Here is an 18732-nt window from a genome sequence, read left to right on the forward strand (position 1 = left end):
AATATACAATGGAACATAATTCAGCCTTGAAAAAGAAGAAAATTCTGACATGTGCTACAACATGGATGAACCTTGAAGGCATTATGAAATAAGCCAGTCACAGAAAGATAAATACTGTATGATTACACATAGTTGAGGTACCTCAAGTAGCAAAATTCAGGGACAGAAAGTACAATGATGCTTGCTATGGGCTAGGGAGAGGAGAAAATGGGAAATTATCATTTATAATGTGCTTAGTGCCATCTAAATACATACTTAAAAATGGCTGTAATGATAAATTTTATGTTATGTGTATGTTACCACAACAAAAATCAAACTAACTGGGTCTCCAGGTAGGAAGAGGATTTTGCCTGATAGTTAACACTGTGTTCTCATAGGTGGCAAACGTAATCTTTTGTATACTCAGGACCTAGCCTAGGCATTTTAGCAATGGCTCATGTCTTTCCAAAAAGAATTGGAGATGACTTATAATAGAGGATAGGACTAAGGGCAAAACAAAGTCAGGACTGAAAAAAGAAAGCAAAAATGATTCATCAATGAGAGTCAATGAATATAGTTAATAATACTAAACACCAAATTTGACTCTGGATTTGCAGAGAGATACTGCAATGAGAAAATTAGTGTCCTGGAAATTGAATTGCCTCTTAGCTCTAAATTCACCTTCCATTTCTGATCTCTGGAAACAGGTCTGGGCTTTTTAAATATCTTTCCTTTGTCACTTAGCATGATCTTAGGCTTTGTTAGTAGAGAGTGCTGAGGAGACAATCACAGAAAGAAAGGACTTTGCTTCTTGGTTCTGATGGGCTTGCTGGGCTTGCTGAGGCTTCCTTACTGTGGACCTTACAGCACAGATGGCTTTTCCAGAACCAGGCTCATCCAGTGTGAGCAGCTTCCCCAGTGTGGGACTCCAGAAGCACAGGATGTTTCTCCAGGGCCTGACAGCTACAGCTTCCCCTGGCACCCACTGGGTGGTATGCAGCACAGTGCTTCCAGTTAGTCACCTTCCTATGAAGTTCCTCCGGCACTCCAGGATAGTAGCACAAACACTACTCTAAGAGTTATGACTATGTCCCCCCTAATACAGTCTGGATCTCAGCTCTAGGTAGTGGGGAGGTGGAGTGCTCTATCTCAGTCCTAAGGGAATTCCTTAATCTGCTATTTCTATATTGTTTAGAGGTTATTTACAATGCTTCCTAACTCTAATCTGTTATAGCTGATACTTTTTATATTAAGCTTATCCTGTTCACATTATTATTTTCTCTCTTGTAATTGAGTCCAGACTGATACAGGATTGGTTCTAAGGCATGGTCCAATGAAGCAAGAATGGGATATGGGGAATGGTTTGGACAGGCCTTTGGGCTTGAGCTCAGTGCTGAGCTCCTTACTAATCGGAAAAAGATGCTATCAATCCATGGCCTACAGTGTAACCACAATCAATCAAACTATCACGGTGGTTGACTGCAATGAAATGCCAACTATGGCATGTGTCTGGGCAGCCTAGGTGGCTGCCTGCTATACTTGACCTTATTGGAGTAATGATGGCTATAAAAATTGTCATGTGAGATGAATCCTTGGAGTGCCCTTAAACACAAGAGAAAATGACTAACTCAGGCCCATTAACTCTAAGAGTGAAACACAGTATGAGAACCAGAGTGTGTTCATGATAGCCCTAATAAAAACCCTCATATCTGAAAATCAGACAAAATTTAATTGGTAAATTGCTGAATTAAAATGAGAACTTAATTCTCGGTCTTGTCAAGTTTTTCAAGTTTTATCATTGATAGTTAAGGAACAGAATTCTGGAACTTAGTAAGAATGGGGACATCTGGTTGTACTCATATGAAACTGACTACAGTTGACACTTGAACAATGCAGGAGCTGACTCCCGGTGCAGTAAAAATTCCACATATAACTTCTGATGCCCCTACAAGTTAACTGTTGACTGGAAGCCTTACTGGCAACATAAATAGTTGATTAACATATATTCTGTATGTTACCGGGTTGGCCAAGAAGTTTAGTTTTTTCCATAAAAAAGACACATTTTTGATTTTCACCAATAGCTTTGAGTTGGATATTCTGAGTATGTCAGCTCTCTCCCACATGGTAGAATGTTGATTGTTCTCAATGTCTCGGATTTGATCGCTATCAACTTCAAGTTGTCTACACAAGCATGGAGCATTGTCCACCCAACCACGGAACATTGTCCAGGGAGAAATCCCCAGCACATAACTTCGCAGACCACTTTTGACATGTTTGATCAGTCACAGCACCTTTTCCATACACTGCACAAACCTATTTTTTGCATTTCAGTTGCATTTTTTACCTTTTTTGAAATAATAAAGCATAATATGCCTCAAGTGTTACATATTTTCTCCCATCCTCAATATTAAAATGGCTACACAAAAATTCACCAATTTTAGTAAGTTTTTTAAAAATGAATGCTGATATGACTGCTGTCACAATACAATCTAACAAAATTATTTTGAATGAAGTAAATGACAACTAAGTGCTATTAGAGCCATCTTAAGGAAAAAAAACAAAACAACCTTTTTAGGCAACCCAATATATGTACTATACTAGTATACTGTATTCTTACAATTAAGCTAAGAAAAAGAAAATGTTATTAAAAAATGATAAGGAAAATTCAATTACAGTACTGTACTGTATTTTTTGATGCCATATGCTTATTTCATCTGTTTACAAGATGAAAATAAAAATCCATGTATAAGTTCAAACCCATGTTGTTCCCGGGTCAACTGTATTTTGAATCTCAAAGTCACTGAGCCTTCTTCGCCAGTAGAAGTACTAGCTTACCCTCCATAGGCCAGCCTTCCTCTACTTAAAAATTCTGTGATAATCTCACCTGGAAGGTATTAGTACCTCTATTTCCCTCAGTGAAGTTACCAGAAAAGTACAGCACCCAAAAAGGGCAGGGTAACTGAGGACATAAACTTTTCAGGAATGCAGGTTTGGGTCACTTCAGCAAGTAAAGAATCCTAATGAGCTGAGATTCTTGCTGAAGCCAGAGAAAACAGTGAATGGGTCATGACAGAAGGAAACCATAGCTACCATTTACAGCCTGTGACTAAATACAGAAACAAGTAGTAGCTTTGCATATTTTCTGTTTGCTTGTTATATGCATGTATTTATTTGTATCTGCTATTTTCTTTAACTCTCTCCTTCCTGTTTTTATTTCATATAGTAGTTAACTATAATTTAATCTTCATATAAAAGAATATTTAGTGTTTAGTATGACTGACTGAATTGGTGGATTAATTAATATTGCTAGTGACAGCTACAATGATTCTTGGGACTGCTCATCTGTTAATTCTGGGGAAAGGGTAAAATTTTCATTTGTAAGAATAGCTAAATTTTGTTAGGTAGAAATATAGTTGTATTGTTGCTGGATGGGAGTTCAAATGTGTATAGAAAGGTGTATATGGAACCCAAGTAGTGAAAGGGATGACTGTTCCAGTTGTTCACTATTGCTCCCATCATCCAAATTCACTATTTTTGTCAGCTCTGTGAAAATGGATTTGGGCCATTTAAATATTTTTCCCTTCTGACATCTGTCATGCTGTTAAGCTTGTTCATAGAAGACACTGAAGCGACTCTGTAAGAGGAAAAGGGCTTTGCTTTTGATCCCAGTGTGCCTACTTGGCAGGATTCTGTGGCAAGTGTGGCTTTTTCTAGCACCAGACTCCTGCAATGTGCATAGCTTCTCCACTGTCTACCTCCTGTAATGCACAGTGGCAGGAAGATAGACTCCCCCAGCATTCCCTTAGACAGCGCAGGAGCAGAGTGCTTCCAGTTAGACATCTCCCTATGAATAGCTTTCCCTGGCACCCTATAGGATTGATTTCCAGCAAGTTCTGCCAGCACAGCGCCACAGAGACTTCTCTGCCACTCACTAAGCCACAGCTGTGCCATCTTCATCAAGGTCTGGATCCCAGCCCTGGAGTGGAGTGGTGACCCTTTCTTAGGTGATCTTTGCTCTATAGGTGGTAGCTGTTCCTTAATATATGAGTTTTCTATATTCTTTAGAATTATCTTTATTCTTTACTAAGCAATCCCTTATTCTAATTCCCTGTAATAGTTAATAATTCTTTATATTAAACTTTCCCATCAAGAGATAGAAAATGGAAAGAACCTGTTATTTGTTCCTTCTTTCTCATATAACTATAAGCATGATTCTCCTCCAATTCTTTATGTGTGCTACATATAAACAAAAAGAAAGGATACTATTTATAGTAAGTTCCATTTGGGGAGGTTATTCCAGGCTAACTGTGCTGTGATACATGTTAGTCTCAATGGGTTCATTATCCCTTTCCAGTGATTATGTACACATTTACAGTGCTAATAATACCTGGAATTTCATATATGTAAAAATAATGTACTGCCTTGGTATTGACATATATTTAAAGCAATCTGGGAACACTTATAATCAACAAGAGCAAGAGCAATCTTTTTATAGCCAGTGTTATGAAAATCTGTAAAGATGTAAAACTCTATCTACCCCTGAAGAAGTACAAAATATTTTCAAAAGTGAGTCCAAATATTAAAAGATAACAAACAGCTTAAATAGCCTAACTGGACTATATCTACGTTTAAAATAACACACTCCTTTGTCAGCAAATATTTAGTTTCTAAAGAATAAAACAATTTAGTTTTTAAGGAAGAAGACTTATAACAAATGATTTAATGTTAATTTTGAATGACCACTGAATCCAGATATGCTAGATGAGTACCATTTGGTTGACTACTGATTTGAATATATCTTTGAAAACAGCCATTTACTAAGAGCTTACCTACTGTACCAGGTAGTTTGCTAAATATTTAAACACAGTCTCACAATAACCCATTAAGCAGATTTTTATTCCCATTTTGTAGATGAGGACCAGAAGCTTAAGGAGGTTAAGTGAACTAAGTTCACAGAGCCTAAATGAATTTAACTCAAAAGACCATGCTCTTACCTCATGTATTACTTTCCTAAGGCCTACACCTCAGTGTATATGAAGTGCTCTGTAAGTATGTAAAGACTTTCAAGGGGTCCAACGGCAAGCAGAGTCTTAAGAGATGCAATTTCAATGAACTTTCTTAGGTAATCTTTCCTCAAACTGATCTGCCTAAGCATGCACCTGCACCTGTAGTTAAAGTATCATGCTTGTTCTCTGTTCTCACATTCCTTTTTATACTAACCTTTTCCCTACTTTAATAAATAAAAAATTCTTATTCATTCAAAGGAACAATCTGAAAATAACTGGGTTAAACCTAACTTTAATGACTGAATAACAAATCTTTGTAGATGGCTTCCAATCCTCTCTCAAAAAAAAAAAAAAAAAAAAAAAATTGAAGGAGGATGGATCTAAACAACTTGTCAAGTTCAGATAATTCTGGCCAATATCTCAGAAGACTTGAGGGACAAGGCTATGATCAACTTCCACCCCTTATCAATTTATTTATGTGAACAAGGTTTCTCAAGCTTACATTGATAAATATAAAAAACAAATAAAATTGATGCTGAACTGTCTCATTCTAGGAATAAATAAAATTCATTCATAGAGTAATTAGGAAGGAAAAAAGCCTCCATCTCATTAACAGATGTATTTTATCAGTAAAGATTTACTTTATGTTTAAATAATTATTTGTCAAAATTAGTATATATAATATACAGATAATAACAGAATTTTACACTTGAAAACATATATAATCTTACTAACCAATGTTACCCCAATAAATTTAATTTAAAAAATAAATTATTTTAGATGGAAAAAATTATATTTGTTTTTGATCAATACAATTTTAACTCAATTTATTTTTTATATTTAAATTTGTGAACATATTTTTATGTAGAGCTAAAATAGGGTAAACAATCATTACATAGAATTTATACTAAAAAGTTTTAGATGTAAATGTGCCAAGGGATACTCTTCCCCTCCAGATTTGTTTGGGAGTAAAAATCTTTAATACTGTCTCGAACAGTTAAAAATCTTAACTATCTTGCACTAGTGTCATTCCAATTTCAGATAGCTTTGAGGCAAATGTTTATTGCCACTATTTTCACAATAGCTACTACCTGAAAATAAAGATCATTCTAGTATTGAAAAATAACAGAAATGAAAACAACTACTTCCAGAAAGAGTTAGGGATGCTTGAGGAAAAGAACAAATAAAAGCACAATTTGTCTTGTTTTTGTTTCATTTAAAGAATGTTAGTGTTAAATCTAAAGGGAAAAAATAATAAATTATATATTATTCCAGTATCATTTTTTTCAAAATGATTAAATAAATGCATACTGGACCCAGAAAAATAAAGATTTGTAGAAAGTAATAGGAAGACAGAACTGTATTGATTATGTAGGGGTGAAACACACCTCAAATTCAAATTTGAGTAGGCTGTTACGCTGTGGGTACGGGAGATACAATACTATGAATCAGAAACAGAAGGATAGATGACAACAGTAACTTAAAGTGGCAGTGCCACTGGGTTTCCTAGGAGCAGAAGCCAATAATGTGGGAACCGTAAGTTCCCTGTAAATACTATGTTCTTTCCTGCCTCTGTCTCTGCCTGTTCTGCTAATGCCTTTACTTAGCATGACCTCCCATGACCAATCTCCTTGGCTCTTCTTTCAAGATGACAATCAAAATGTCAAATTTCCCATTATAGCAAATAACAAAATTTTATTTTAATTCTCAAAACTTCTTTTCAAAGGTTATCTCCATATTGTAGGAGATCATATGTCACTAGCATAAGAATGGAAAAGACTGTTTAAGCACTGTGAAACCAGACTCTAGAATAGGTGTTTTCCATTGTGGTCACTTAAAATTTATTTAGCTCAAGGAAGTTAGTGATCTTTAATCTTTATATATTATATTTCTGATGCAAGTTATGCTGTGCCATTATTTCATGTGTCAGAATTGGGCAAGTTAAATAATCTGGGAAAAGTCTTAAGTGTATGCTGTCTCATGATGTTCTTTCTGACTTTTCTCCTAGTATGGTCATGTGGAAAAGAACAAACACGGTAATAAAGCATAACTCAGAGCAATGATCTCCATGGAAGATTATACACAAATTTAAAGAAGTTATCCCAAAGCACAGCAAACTTAAGTGTGTGTGCATGTGTGCCTGTCTTGGTCTACCTACCTATCTTGGATCTAATTTATGAATCTAAACCAGACTTTATAATCTCAGAAAATTTCAGGAGAAAATGTTATTATAATGACCCTGAAAGTTCCCTCAATCATTTTTGCTTTCTTACTTTTGACTCAGTCACATCCTTACTATTCCTCTTATTTTAGAAACCACTTTGGAAACAGTAATTTAAAGACTTCTATAATGAAACCTACTAGTGAAGTGGAATCCCAAAGTGAAAGTGCTTGGGCTTTTAGCCTTAGGCAAATACTGTACAATTACAAATAAGTTTTTGTGTTTTAGTCAGATAAAGAAAAGAAGGCAAGACAAACTTAGGAACCAAATGTGCTATATTTACTAAAGTGTGTATGTATATGGAGATGAGGGGGAGTAAATTTTCTAACTGCATTAAGCAGCAAGATAGTATTTAGAATCCATAAGAACAAAAAAAGGAAAGTGATTAATCAGTATTGTAATATATCCTTAGAGATCTTCAATTTCATTTCATAAATACACCTGTGCATGTATATATAAAATATTCAGATTCACAGACCCATACAATTCAACAGAGGAAAAATGTATATTCTACATGTACTCAAAACATTTTTAATTCTGTAGTAAAAACTGGGAAATCAATTTTTGGATAACTGGCAGGATGTTGAGTGCAAGTTATATACACATGCTTGTGGCAATCGGTATTCAGGAACTGTTATTAAATTGATAAGATGAGAATATTATTCACCTTTTCTTAAAAGCAGTTAAAAAAACCTTTAACTTTTTTCATTTTACACCCTACCAATTTATACATGGGCATCAGAGTCACTAAAATACCTCCATAGCCTGGGCTAAGCGTTCTTCTAGTGCCATGTACGTGAGGAACTGAGGATCCACATAAGAAATAGCTTCAGCAACTCCTAGGCCATCCGCAAAGCCATCAAACAGACTGGAAAAAAAAAAAAAATGACCATGATTTGGGAAACATTTATGGTGAAGACAATCATATTAACATACTGATAAGCCAATAAACATGCCCACAAGGAGAAAGCCTTAAGATATTTTAATATAAATCTTGTGAGGGGCAGAAAGAACCCAATTAAAGGCTAAGCATAAGGAGTTATGATACCACTGCCTTTCCAACAAGTGACACCACACCCACTGCACAAAGTTCGTAGGAAAATTCTCATTATATGTTGCTAGTTCTAACTTTGGAGACTGCTGATGGCTGGAATAAAGGCAGTGCTTTTTTTCCCTCCTAATTTTTCCCATATATTTCCCCTTCTGTTTATTTTAGTTTCCAATCTAAATTTAGGTGAGAACATGATAAAGAGAATTATTGCATTTTAATTCTATCATTAGTCAAAGCCTTTTTTCTTCTCTTACCTTTTACTGCTTACTTTGGGCTTAAAATATTTGATTTTATCAAATCTTTCTCATTAATCTCTCTCCTTCTGTGAACTAGGCCTCCTCCATTATTATTCAGCTTGAAAAATATTTAGCTCTTAACTGCTCATTTTTTTCAAGGATTGTAAGCCTCTTGATGAAAAATGTCTTCATCTGAAAAATGGCTAATCTCCTTCCACATCTAGACTAATACACAGATTCTTCCTTTTCCTCCAGTCTTAGAAATACTATTTCAAAATTTGGAAATCATAAGTATGTCCTCAGTTCTCTTCTTTTTAATCTTGCTCCACTGGAAGTTACTTCAAGTCCATTTCTTCAATTATCCTCTCTGCAGGTAATTTCTAAACTTCCACCTAATTCCAAACTCCCTCTTGAGCTCTTGACCTACATTTTCAGTTTTCTGTGGGGCACAGTACCTCAATGAATTCCTATCACCTCAAATGCAAGATCTCCAAAACTGAGCTTATTTCGTCTACCTAAAGTCATACTACTGTTAACGTCTGTGTTCCTACCAGATTTCATAATTAGAAACATGGAGTTACACAAACTAGCTCAAAATATTTTTGATGCCAACCTTTGTGGCATCATTAAAATTACAAATCTATTGCCCAAAGATACAGAAGTATTTTCATGAAGAACATGTTATAGCTTAGTAGTAGCTAGAAATCAGCGGGTTTCATATGGTACAAAAAAACAAACAAACAAACAAAAAAAAACAGACATTCTCATACAATCACAGGTTTTAGAATTAGAATTAAAAATAAGAATTAGTGAATCCAACCTCTCTTGTAATACCAGACCTGCATCTAGCAGTGAGATGTAGTGCAAAGAGGAAGAAGAGCCCTGGAGTCAGTGAGATAGGAATTTAACATCACATTTAACTGAGTCATAGTCAAACACTGAAAAATTTAACTTTTACTCTGTTTTCTCATATAAAACAAATTATATGAGTAGATGCACTCAGGTGCATAGCAGAGTTGGCACCAGAGTAGGGAGTCAAGAAATAGTAGAACTATTCCCTCCGTGCGAGAAATACACAAATACAGGGCTTTTTAAGGTGTTACGTGCCAGCATGGGAAAACCCTATTACAAGTTTGAAACTTAATGTGCTGAAGCAACACAAACTATACCCACTTCCCTTTTGTAGAAAACTTGTTCAAATAGTCAGCTTTCTCCCAATAATTAATCTTGTCTCCAGGCTAAACAAATCCAGACACTCAAAGCATGATATCTGGTTAAAATTTGGTCACTTCAGAATGATCAGCTAAAATAAAAAATCCTAGTATCATTCATTTGACCATCACCATGGCAGTAACTGTTTCAGACTAAAATCACTGATGATACTAAAACAAATGGGTGGAAATGTGATAGTCTGAGAAGAAACAGGTTATACATAGTCTCAAAGGATCTTTCCACTTGACATCTATTAATTATAAATGAAAAAATGGCATCTGTCCAGTGAAGCAATCTGAAAGACAGAACTCTTAACACCGTAACCAAGTGATCAGAATTAACATCACCAGTAATGGGACAATTTGACATCATGTACCTTCTGATATGAACTGAGAAGACAACAGATTACTTCTATGATGTTCCTGCTAAAAATTTATAACTTGAATCTCATCATGACATCATATAAATTCAACGTTAAGAAACATTCTATAAATTGAGAGGCCTATACTTTTCAAAAATATCAAGTTTATGAAAGACAAAGAAAGACTGAAGAAATGTTCAAGACTGAAGGAGACCAAAGAAACATGGTAAACAAATGCAATGAGCAGTCCTGGATTCACTAGAAAGAAATTTCTCTAATGGCATTAGTTGGACAACTATAGACGTTTAGAATAAGGTCTACAGATTAGATTGGCAATTTTCAACTAGTGTGCTGCAAGAATTTTTAAAACATGCAATACCTGACTCTTTAGTCAGGGACACTGACCTCTTTTCCCTTAAATTGTCAAATACAAAAAAGAAAAAAGAAAAAGATAATAGCCAACAAAATAATAGTTGTTTAGTGTGAATGAATCAATATTGTACCTATTTTCTGTCAGACCACCAAAAGATGTATTTTTGGGTGTGCTGCAGAATTTTAGTAATTAGTTTATGTGTGACATGAGATGAAAAAGGATAAAGATTGCTGGATTAGATAATTTGACAATTTTACTGTGTGAGATAAGAAAATCTTGATTTTAGAAAATTCATTTTAGAGTATGGGTAAAGAGGGCACCATGTTTGCAAATTACTCAAAAATGGGTCAAAAATGCCATAAATAGAGAATATACAGAGAAGTAAAGAAAAAGAGAATGAAAACACAAATGTGGCAAATGTTAATATTTAGGGAATCTTAGTTAAGGATATATGGAAATTCTTTGCATTATTTTTGTAACTTTTCTATAAGTGAAATAATTTCAAATAGTTTTTAAAAATGTTATTAAACCATAATTATATTCATATAAAATTCATTTCTCAGAATGTTCTTAGGTTAATAATTATAACCCCAGTTTCTTACAGAAAGCCAGAGAGGTTAAGCAGTTATCAAAGAATAAAAAAATGGTATAGCTGGGATCTGTCTCAATTCAAAACCCACATTTTCTCCATATCAACTCTTAACACACCAATCTATAAGATACTCTCGGGATATTATTCTGCCAGACTTCTATGACTTCACCAAAACAAATAAACAAACTTTTGGTAGAGGACTTTTCCCATTTTCCTTTAAACTAAAAAGTTTTTTAAAAGCTTAAAATTTTTTTCTTAGTGGTAACACTGAAAAAAAAAAAGTAAAATTTTAGCTTTAGAGGTAAGAACTATTGTTCTTTGCCATGGCTTATCCTTTTAGTTATGAAAATGACAGTCTATTTTAACATGAAAATCAAACCATATTTTCACCTATGAACCTTTGGCTACCACAATAGGATGTAGGACAATATAAATAAGTAATGAAGTGTTGCTATATCTAGATAAAATTCAAAAGTTCTGTCTTAAAAAAAACAATGCTAAAATGCTTTCTATATTTAAAAAAACACAACCACCACTATGGAACTCCCCTTAATTGGGACAATTAGTAACAGCTCTAAATTTTTAACACAACAGCCATGTCCAGAAAGGTAGTTAATAAACTGGAACACAAAATAAAAGTTGTCAAATTTAAGTTAAAATTATATTCAATAAAGACCTCAATTATTTATTCATATTTTTATGTGGAACAACTCTTTCTTGTAAGTTATTTAGAAATATACCTCAAGTTCTTAAAAAATAAACCACAATTCCCAGTAATGTTCCCTTATGAACCTGTCCTAAAGAAGTAAGCTGAAGTCAGAACAAGTTTCATGGGTTAAGTGTGTGTGTGTGCGGAGGGGGCGGGGGCGGGGAATTTCACTGCAATATTTCAATGGGGAAATGGTCAATTAAATTTTAGTGCATCTGTAGAATGGAGCACATAATGGAGCCATAAAGAATTATTTTTACAGAATTTTGAAAAAACGTGCAATAAAATAATGAAACCATAATTGCCTCCTAATATATGCAAATGATGCTACGTAGATAATTCTGTCATCTGCTGAGTTCTTTGAGGAATGAATGACTTCACATATGGAGAGATAAGACTGCAGAATAAACAAGGTTAGTAAGAGGGCAGATAGAGGGAGGAAGTGAAGGGAACATCAAACAAGGCTAGGACTAGGTGAAGCCACCAATTTTCCATAATGTCTGGAAAACTAGAAAGTGGATTTTGGAAAGCGGGAATGTTTAAGATGGAATTACAGATTGTCTGTGGCTGTGACAAAATAAAACTCCACTTCTACTTCCACAAAATGGTCAATAAAAATCTGCTCTGCATATATAATTCTTCCCTCCTGGGAAGAATAGAAAATGGTAAGGAGGATTTCAAGGAGTAGCTGATTTTTGTGTCTGGAACAATTTGGAGAAGCACAAAGAAATAGCTACACACACAGAAAAACTGAAGACACAAAAAAGGGCTTAAAAGCATAAGGAATCTACAGTTATCAGGGGATATAAATGAATTTTTCTTATATTTATTTTTCCAAGTTTTCTGTAAAAACATATTAACCTAAAAACAAGACAAATTCTTAAAAACATATTTGTGTGGAGATGAAAAAACATGGGTAGTACCAAGCCATATTTTCCCCAGAAAAAAATAATGAAAAGTTATCAATTGGAACAAACATCCCTTATTCATCTCAATAGTTAGCTGCTTCCAAAGAGCTACTACACACTTGAAAGATACATCTAACTTTAAAAACAAAAAGTTAAACTTTAACCACTATATCATGAAGTGTAACAATTGTATAAATTCACTTAATTTATATGCTACTTTTATCAAGCTACGCTTTGTCAGCATAATACTTTCAACATCTCTGGGAAAGTAAAACTGTATTTTCCATACAAAATATATACAGAAGAAAAACTAAATTCTTATAATTCTGATTCAATCACAGGTTGTGAAATTCTTCAAATAGTATTCAGGAGTTTAAAAAAAAAAATCATACTAAGCACTATAGCATATAAGGGTAAATTTGAAAGTGGAAATCTCAAACTGTTAAGTGTATAATTCACTGGGATATAAGGTAAGTTTCAAGAGCTAAATGTCAAAGAGGGAAGCGGTCATTGACGGGAATAAGTCCCTGTAGGCAATGATATTTGAAATGAGCTTTGAAGAAGGGGAAATTGACAGATAGGAACATCAAAATACTTCTTAGCTATCAGATTCCATTTTCATAATGTAGAACCATGAACAAATTCTACTCAATGAACAATTAAGCATGGTAATAACACTGTGCTACATACCTCCAGTCCACATCTAAATCTTCACTCACACTGGAGTCATCCTCAAGGTTATTGTTACCATCCAACATGAAAGCTTCTGGCTGTGCAAATTCATTGGCTGGCTCATTTCCTTCATCACTGCTGCTTTCATTAACTTCATTGTACTGTAACCAAGGAATTTCTCCTTCTTCCAAAGATGTCTGTTCCCTAATACAAACATTTTTAAGAGAAGAAAAAATATTATTTTAAAACACATCATGAATTTTTTCTTTAAAGAGGTCTGGTTAGTGCAAGTAGATTCTCTATCCTTTGAGTTCTAAACTCTTGGTACAGTACTTACAATTTTTAAAAAATCTGTTTTCTTTAAATGTAAAATTATTTAAAAAGGAAGTAAATTTGTTATAGGTCCATGTATATAGAAATAGCCCCTAATTACATAAGAACCTATTTGATATACAAATTATCTAATCTCCTATATTTACACTTTTTGCAGAAAAAAAAAAGAAAACAAAATTCATCTTAGACTATTTGAATTGTTAAACACTGCTCTTGAATAGTTTCCCTTCAGAGTTAAAAATAAAATACAGATGCCCTAGACTACCCTACAAATCCCTACCAAATACATGCTTTCTCCTTGGCCTCTTCTCCAACTGTTAACTCACTACTATTCCCTCCATGGAGATCACTTCCATCTTGGAGCCATTTCCTCTCTTTCACCAGATTTTTACACCCCAGCCCAGGGTGTCAGTGCTAGGAAGATAAGTCCTCATAACTTCTGGTTGCAAAAAACAGTGGGAATTGAGTTGGCGGAAGAAACTTCTGGAGGCCCAAGCAGTTCCTCTTAAAGGACCCAAACATGGACTCACCTACTCAGACACACTCCCTCTGAGCTCCAGCACCAGGGGAGCAGCTTGAAAGGCACCAATGGCATATGGGGAGAAGTGTCTGGCATCAACGTGAAGGCTACAGGACAACTTTATCTCAGAAAGAAAGGTGAGCAGAGGCCATTGTCCCTTTTTTGAACCCTGCCCTCATGGAGCCACAAAGCCAACAGGTGGGTGCCATATCTGAGACTCTATCAACCTGGCTAACACTGTGCCCTGCCCTGAAGATCCCCCAAGACTCCATTCTACCCAAATTATGGGCCCACCCAAGATGTTAACAGTGGCTTTTCCATGTGAATGGCTGGTCTTGACTCATATTTTACAACTTCCTAATTCTTCCCAAACAAGCAACAGCCAGCCTCAGTGAACCCTCAGCCCTTGTACCTCTTGCTAAGTGGCCCCACATCTGGCACTAGCAGCAGCCAGTGTAGATTCACAGTGTGGCTTCTCCTGGCAAGCTCCAAGCCCAGTACAGGTAGCAACCATCTCAGATTGATTTATAGCTCAGGCAGGGTGGCCCTGGGTAGAACACAGGTTGGGCTAACTTTGAAAGAAATCTCATAACCTGTGCACCCAGTGGACAGTTGCAGACCACACTGGAGCTCCACTACCCTGCCCTTGCACAGCTAATCCTCCACAGAGGGCGGAGGCTGGTGGTCAGTATTCACAGCCAGTTCTTGCAGCTGACTGGCCTGGGTAAATTCCTACTATTGACCTGCCAACAGGCTCAACTACAAAAGGAGGGTGTCCTCAGTCAACATGAAGAACACTCCTCAAGTAACCAGCCTGGGTGATAGGGAAGGCTGTGCCACTGAACTGAAAAGGACATCTACTACATTAGGCCATGCTACCAAGACAGGAAGTCAAAGCAGCTCTACTTAATACAAGAAACAAACACAGGGAGGCTGCCAAAACAAGGGGACAAAAAAAACATGGCCCAAATGAAAGAACAGAACAAAACTCCAGAAAAAGGACTAAACAAAATAGAGGTAAGCAATTTATCAGATGCAGAGTTCAAAACTGGTTATAAGGATGCTCAAGGAACTTAATGAAAACCTCAACAGCATAAAAAATATCCAGTCACAAATGAAGGGTACACTAACTGAAATAAAGAACAATTTACAGGGAAACAACAGTAGAGTGGATGAAGTCGACAATCAAATCAATGATACAGACCATAAGGAAGCAAAAAACAACCAATCAGAACAACAAGAAGAAAAAAATCCAAAAAAACAAGGAAAGTATAAGCAGCGTTCCAACATTCACATCATAGGGGTGGCCAAAGGAGAAGTGAAAGAGCAAGAAACTGGAACTCTATTTGAAAAAATAATGAAAGAGAACTTCCCTAAGTTCAGGAGGCACAGAGTCTCAAAATGGATGCAAAGAGGCCCATCTCAAGACACATTATAATTAAAATGCCAAAGGTTAAAGAGAGAATCTTAAAAGCAGCAAGAGAAAAGCCATTAATTACCTATAGGGGAGTTCCTATAATACTGTCAGCTGATTTCTCAAAAGAAACTTTGTAGACTAAAAGAGATTGGTAAGAAGTATTCAAAGTCATGAAAAGCAGAGAAATATAGCCAAGATTGCTCTACCCAACAAAGATTATCATTTAGAATTGAAGGGCAGATAGAGAGCTTCCCAGACATGAAAAAAGCTAAAGGAGTTTATCATCACCAACTATTATATGAAATGTTAAAGGGAGTTATTTAAGAAAAAGATCAAAACTTTGAACAATAAAATGGCAACAAATACGTATCTATCAACAACTGAATCTATAAAACAAACTAAGCAAACAAGAACAGAGACAGAATCATGGATACTGAAAGCATTTTGATGGTTGCCAGATGGGAGAGGGGTGTGGGGGAAATGGTGAAGAGGTGAAGGAATTAAGAAGTACAAATAGATAGTTACAGAATATCCATGGGATGTACAGTACAGTATAGAAAATGGAGTAGCCAAAGTACTTGTACACATGACCCATGGACTTGAACCATGGTGTTGGGATGGCCCAAGGGAGTGGGGGATGCTGAGTGGAGGGGGACAAAGGAGGAAAAATTGGGACAACTGTAATAGCATAATCAACAAAATATAATGTTAAAAAAGGCATTTCAAGGCTGTAATGAACTGAACACGTGGTATTTTAAAAATTTACAAATAAAAAAATTATACTGGTAAGATTTTCTTACTCATTTTACTTAACAGAAAATACCTTTTAGTATATCAAAAGGTAAAATATAAGAGAACAGTGTTGGCAAAACTGAATTTTAGTTTGGGTTTTAAAATGAGAAATAATTTTATATAACAGTTTATATATTTCAACCTTAAGAGCAAGTATAATTAGAGTTCTATTCATTTTTATGTGCAAATTTAAGTTCTGAGGTAAAAACATTTAAGAAAGATGCATTGTCCACATATAAAATTCACATTTAAAGCACATCAAAAAGTTTCTCTTTATATATCTAAACTCATAAAAGTTTCTTTATTTTCAGATCCTAGACTACACTTCAGAATAATAGGTTTATAAGATTTAGTATCTAGTACAGCCAGTCTAATAAAATCAGAGAAATCAGCATAACAAAATACGCTTATTTTGTTAAAGGCTTAATGTCAAATATATAAGGATAGTATATGTTTTCCTGTGTGCATAATTAGTCCAATGAAAAATTTAATCCATAATGGATTTAAAATACAAAATCAAACTAAAAATTCCTAAGCAACAGATTTTTATTCACACTTTCATTACAGCACTCATCACACTGTATTATAACTTTTCTGTTGACTCATTTGTCTTCTCTTAGACTGGGAGTTTCTCAAGAGCATATAGTACTGTCTCTCATCATTGTATCTTCAGCCCCACCCCCTATAACAAGTGCTTTCTATGTAATAGATACTCTATCTCTTTATATGTTGCAAATATAATAAACACTTGAAAAACAATCAATTAAGCCTGAACAGTCCTTAGAAATTTGTTATTTCTAATGTATGCCTATAAAAAAATACATTTTTTCCTATCATAGACATCAAAATGACTCAAATTACTCCATACTTCACATATGTAACATAACACTCAAATATATTCATGAAAATAATTCAGTATAAGGAATATTAATGTATGCGTGTTTTGTAATTCAAAGAAGAAAACCAAAGTAAAGAAATCATCATAATGAGTCTAAACAATTTATAATATATGATTAATAATACTCTTACTATATAATATTTGGCTACATATTTTGCTTAAACATTTGATTCTGTCTTTAATAATTCATTTTAGCATAGTTACATGAAGTAAGTGGTATACGGTGTATGCTCTCAACATGTTATACAACATTTAGTATACAAATTCCTACCATTTGACATAAATTTTCACAGCCTGAAGAGTGGCAATGTGCCAGACCAGAGCTATCTTGATAGTAATAAAAAAGGAATTTTGCTCTAAAAAAAAAAGAAAAAAAAAATGATTCTGAACGATAAGGTCAAATATCTTTCATTTTGTTTCAGACAACAACAGAAACAAATATCCCCTCCCCTTGTAAGCATATTATCTGTCTTCTTTTTCTCTCCATATACATTCAACGTACACACAGCCTGTTTAGACATTCATAAAAATTTAGACCTTCAATGCTCTTTCCTCATTTTGGCAATTCAAAAATCAACAATTGGCATTATGTTACATAGTAATGTATGAGACACAAAAATACACATTATCTAATCATGTCTCCAAATAGTCAATTCTAAAAAGTCAATCCAGTATATGGAAGACTGGAAGCCTGTACCTACCACTTCCACCACCAGAGTCACAGTCATTTCAATTGGGAAGAAAAATTGCCAACTTGTGCTTCCCTTTTGAGGATTTTTCAGCACAGCTTGGAGAAAACAAATGCTGCTACCATGACAGAAAGCTGAAAATATCCCATCATGTATCCCCACAACCTACTCCCCGTGAAAATCTTAGAAGACCACCTGCATCATCTATTGTCATGAGGACAGGGTACACTGTTACCTCAGATAAACTATTGCTCCCTCCCAGAAAACAATTAAAGACCCCTCCTCCTCAATAATAGAAACTAAATTTAAAAACACTCCATGGATAGAATTATTAAAATTATCAAAATATATCAATAAACACTTAATATTTTAAGGACATTTTCATTGCTAAGTTTTAAACTTTGCTATCACAGGGAAACAATTTTTAACATAATTCCTATTGAGTTCGATTTTTCAGCTGTTTTAGACTTAAATAGGCATGGTGATTTCAAAACTGCAGCTAGTTTTCTTCTGTTATTGCATGTAACTGTGGTTCATTCATTCTCATTGTTGTATAATACTCCATGTACAAATATGCCACATTTTTCTATTAATTTATATTTGGGTATGCCAGTTTAATGGCTTTCATGAAAAATACTGCAATGAACATTCTTGTATATAACTTCTGGGCCATACGGGGAAGTTTCTTCAAGGTATACACCTAAAAGTAGAATAGCTAGGTAGTCAGTCTACCATGCAAATGTTAAAGTCATTACATAATTTC

General features: G+C 34.8%; 1 protein-coding gene across 2 annotated transcripts in view; it reads right to left on the bottom strand.

Moving 5' to 3' along the window:
- The window catches only part of PJA2 (praja ring finger ubiquitin ligase 2), an 84793-nt gene that overhangs the window by 11220 nt on the left and 54841 nt on the right, over window positions 1–18732 (bottom strand). For both annotated transcript variants that reach the window (XM_090276549.1, XM_090276550.1), the window contains exons 6-7: window positions 13339–13524; window positions 7963–8074 (exon numbers count right to left, since the gene is read on the bottom strand). In XM_090276549.1, the coding sequence (XP_090132675.1) occupies window positions 7963–8074; window positions 13339–13524 (298 nt within the window). The remainder of the gene's footprint in view (window positions 1–7962; window positions 8075–13338; window positions 13525–18732) is intronic.

Source organism: Furipterus horrens, unplaced genomic scaffold (genome assembly GCF_987537825.1).
Source record: "Furipterus horrens unplaced genomic scaffold, mFurHor1.1.pri manual_scaffold_5, whole genome shotgun sequence".
Taxonomy (NCBI): domain Eukaryota; kingdom Metazoa; phylum Chordata; class Mammalia; order Chiroptera; family Furipteridae; genus Furipterus; species Furipterus horrens.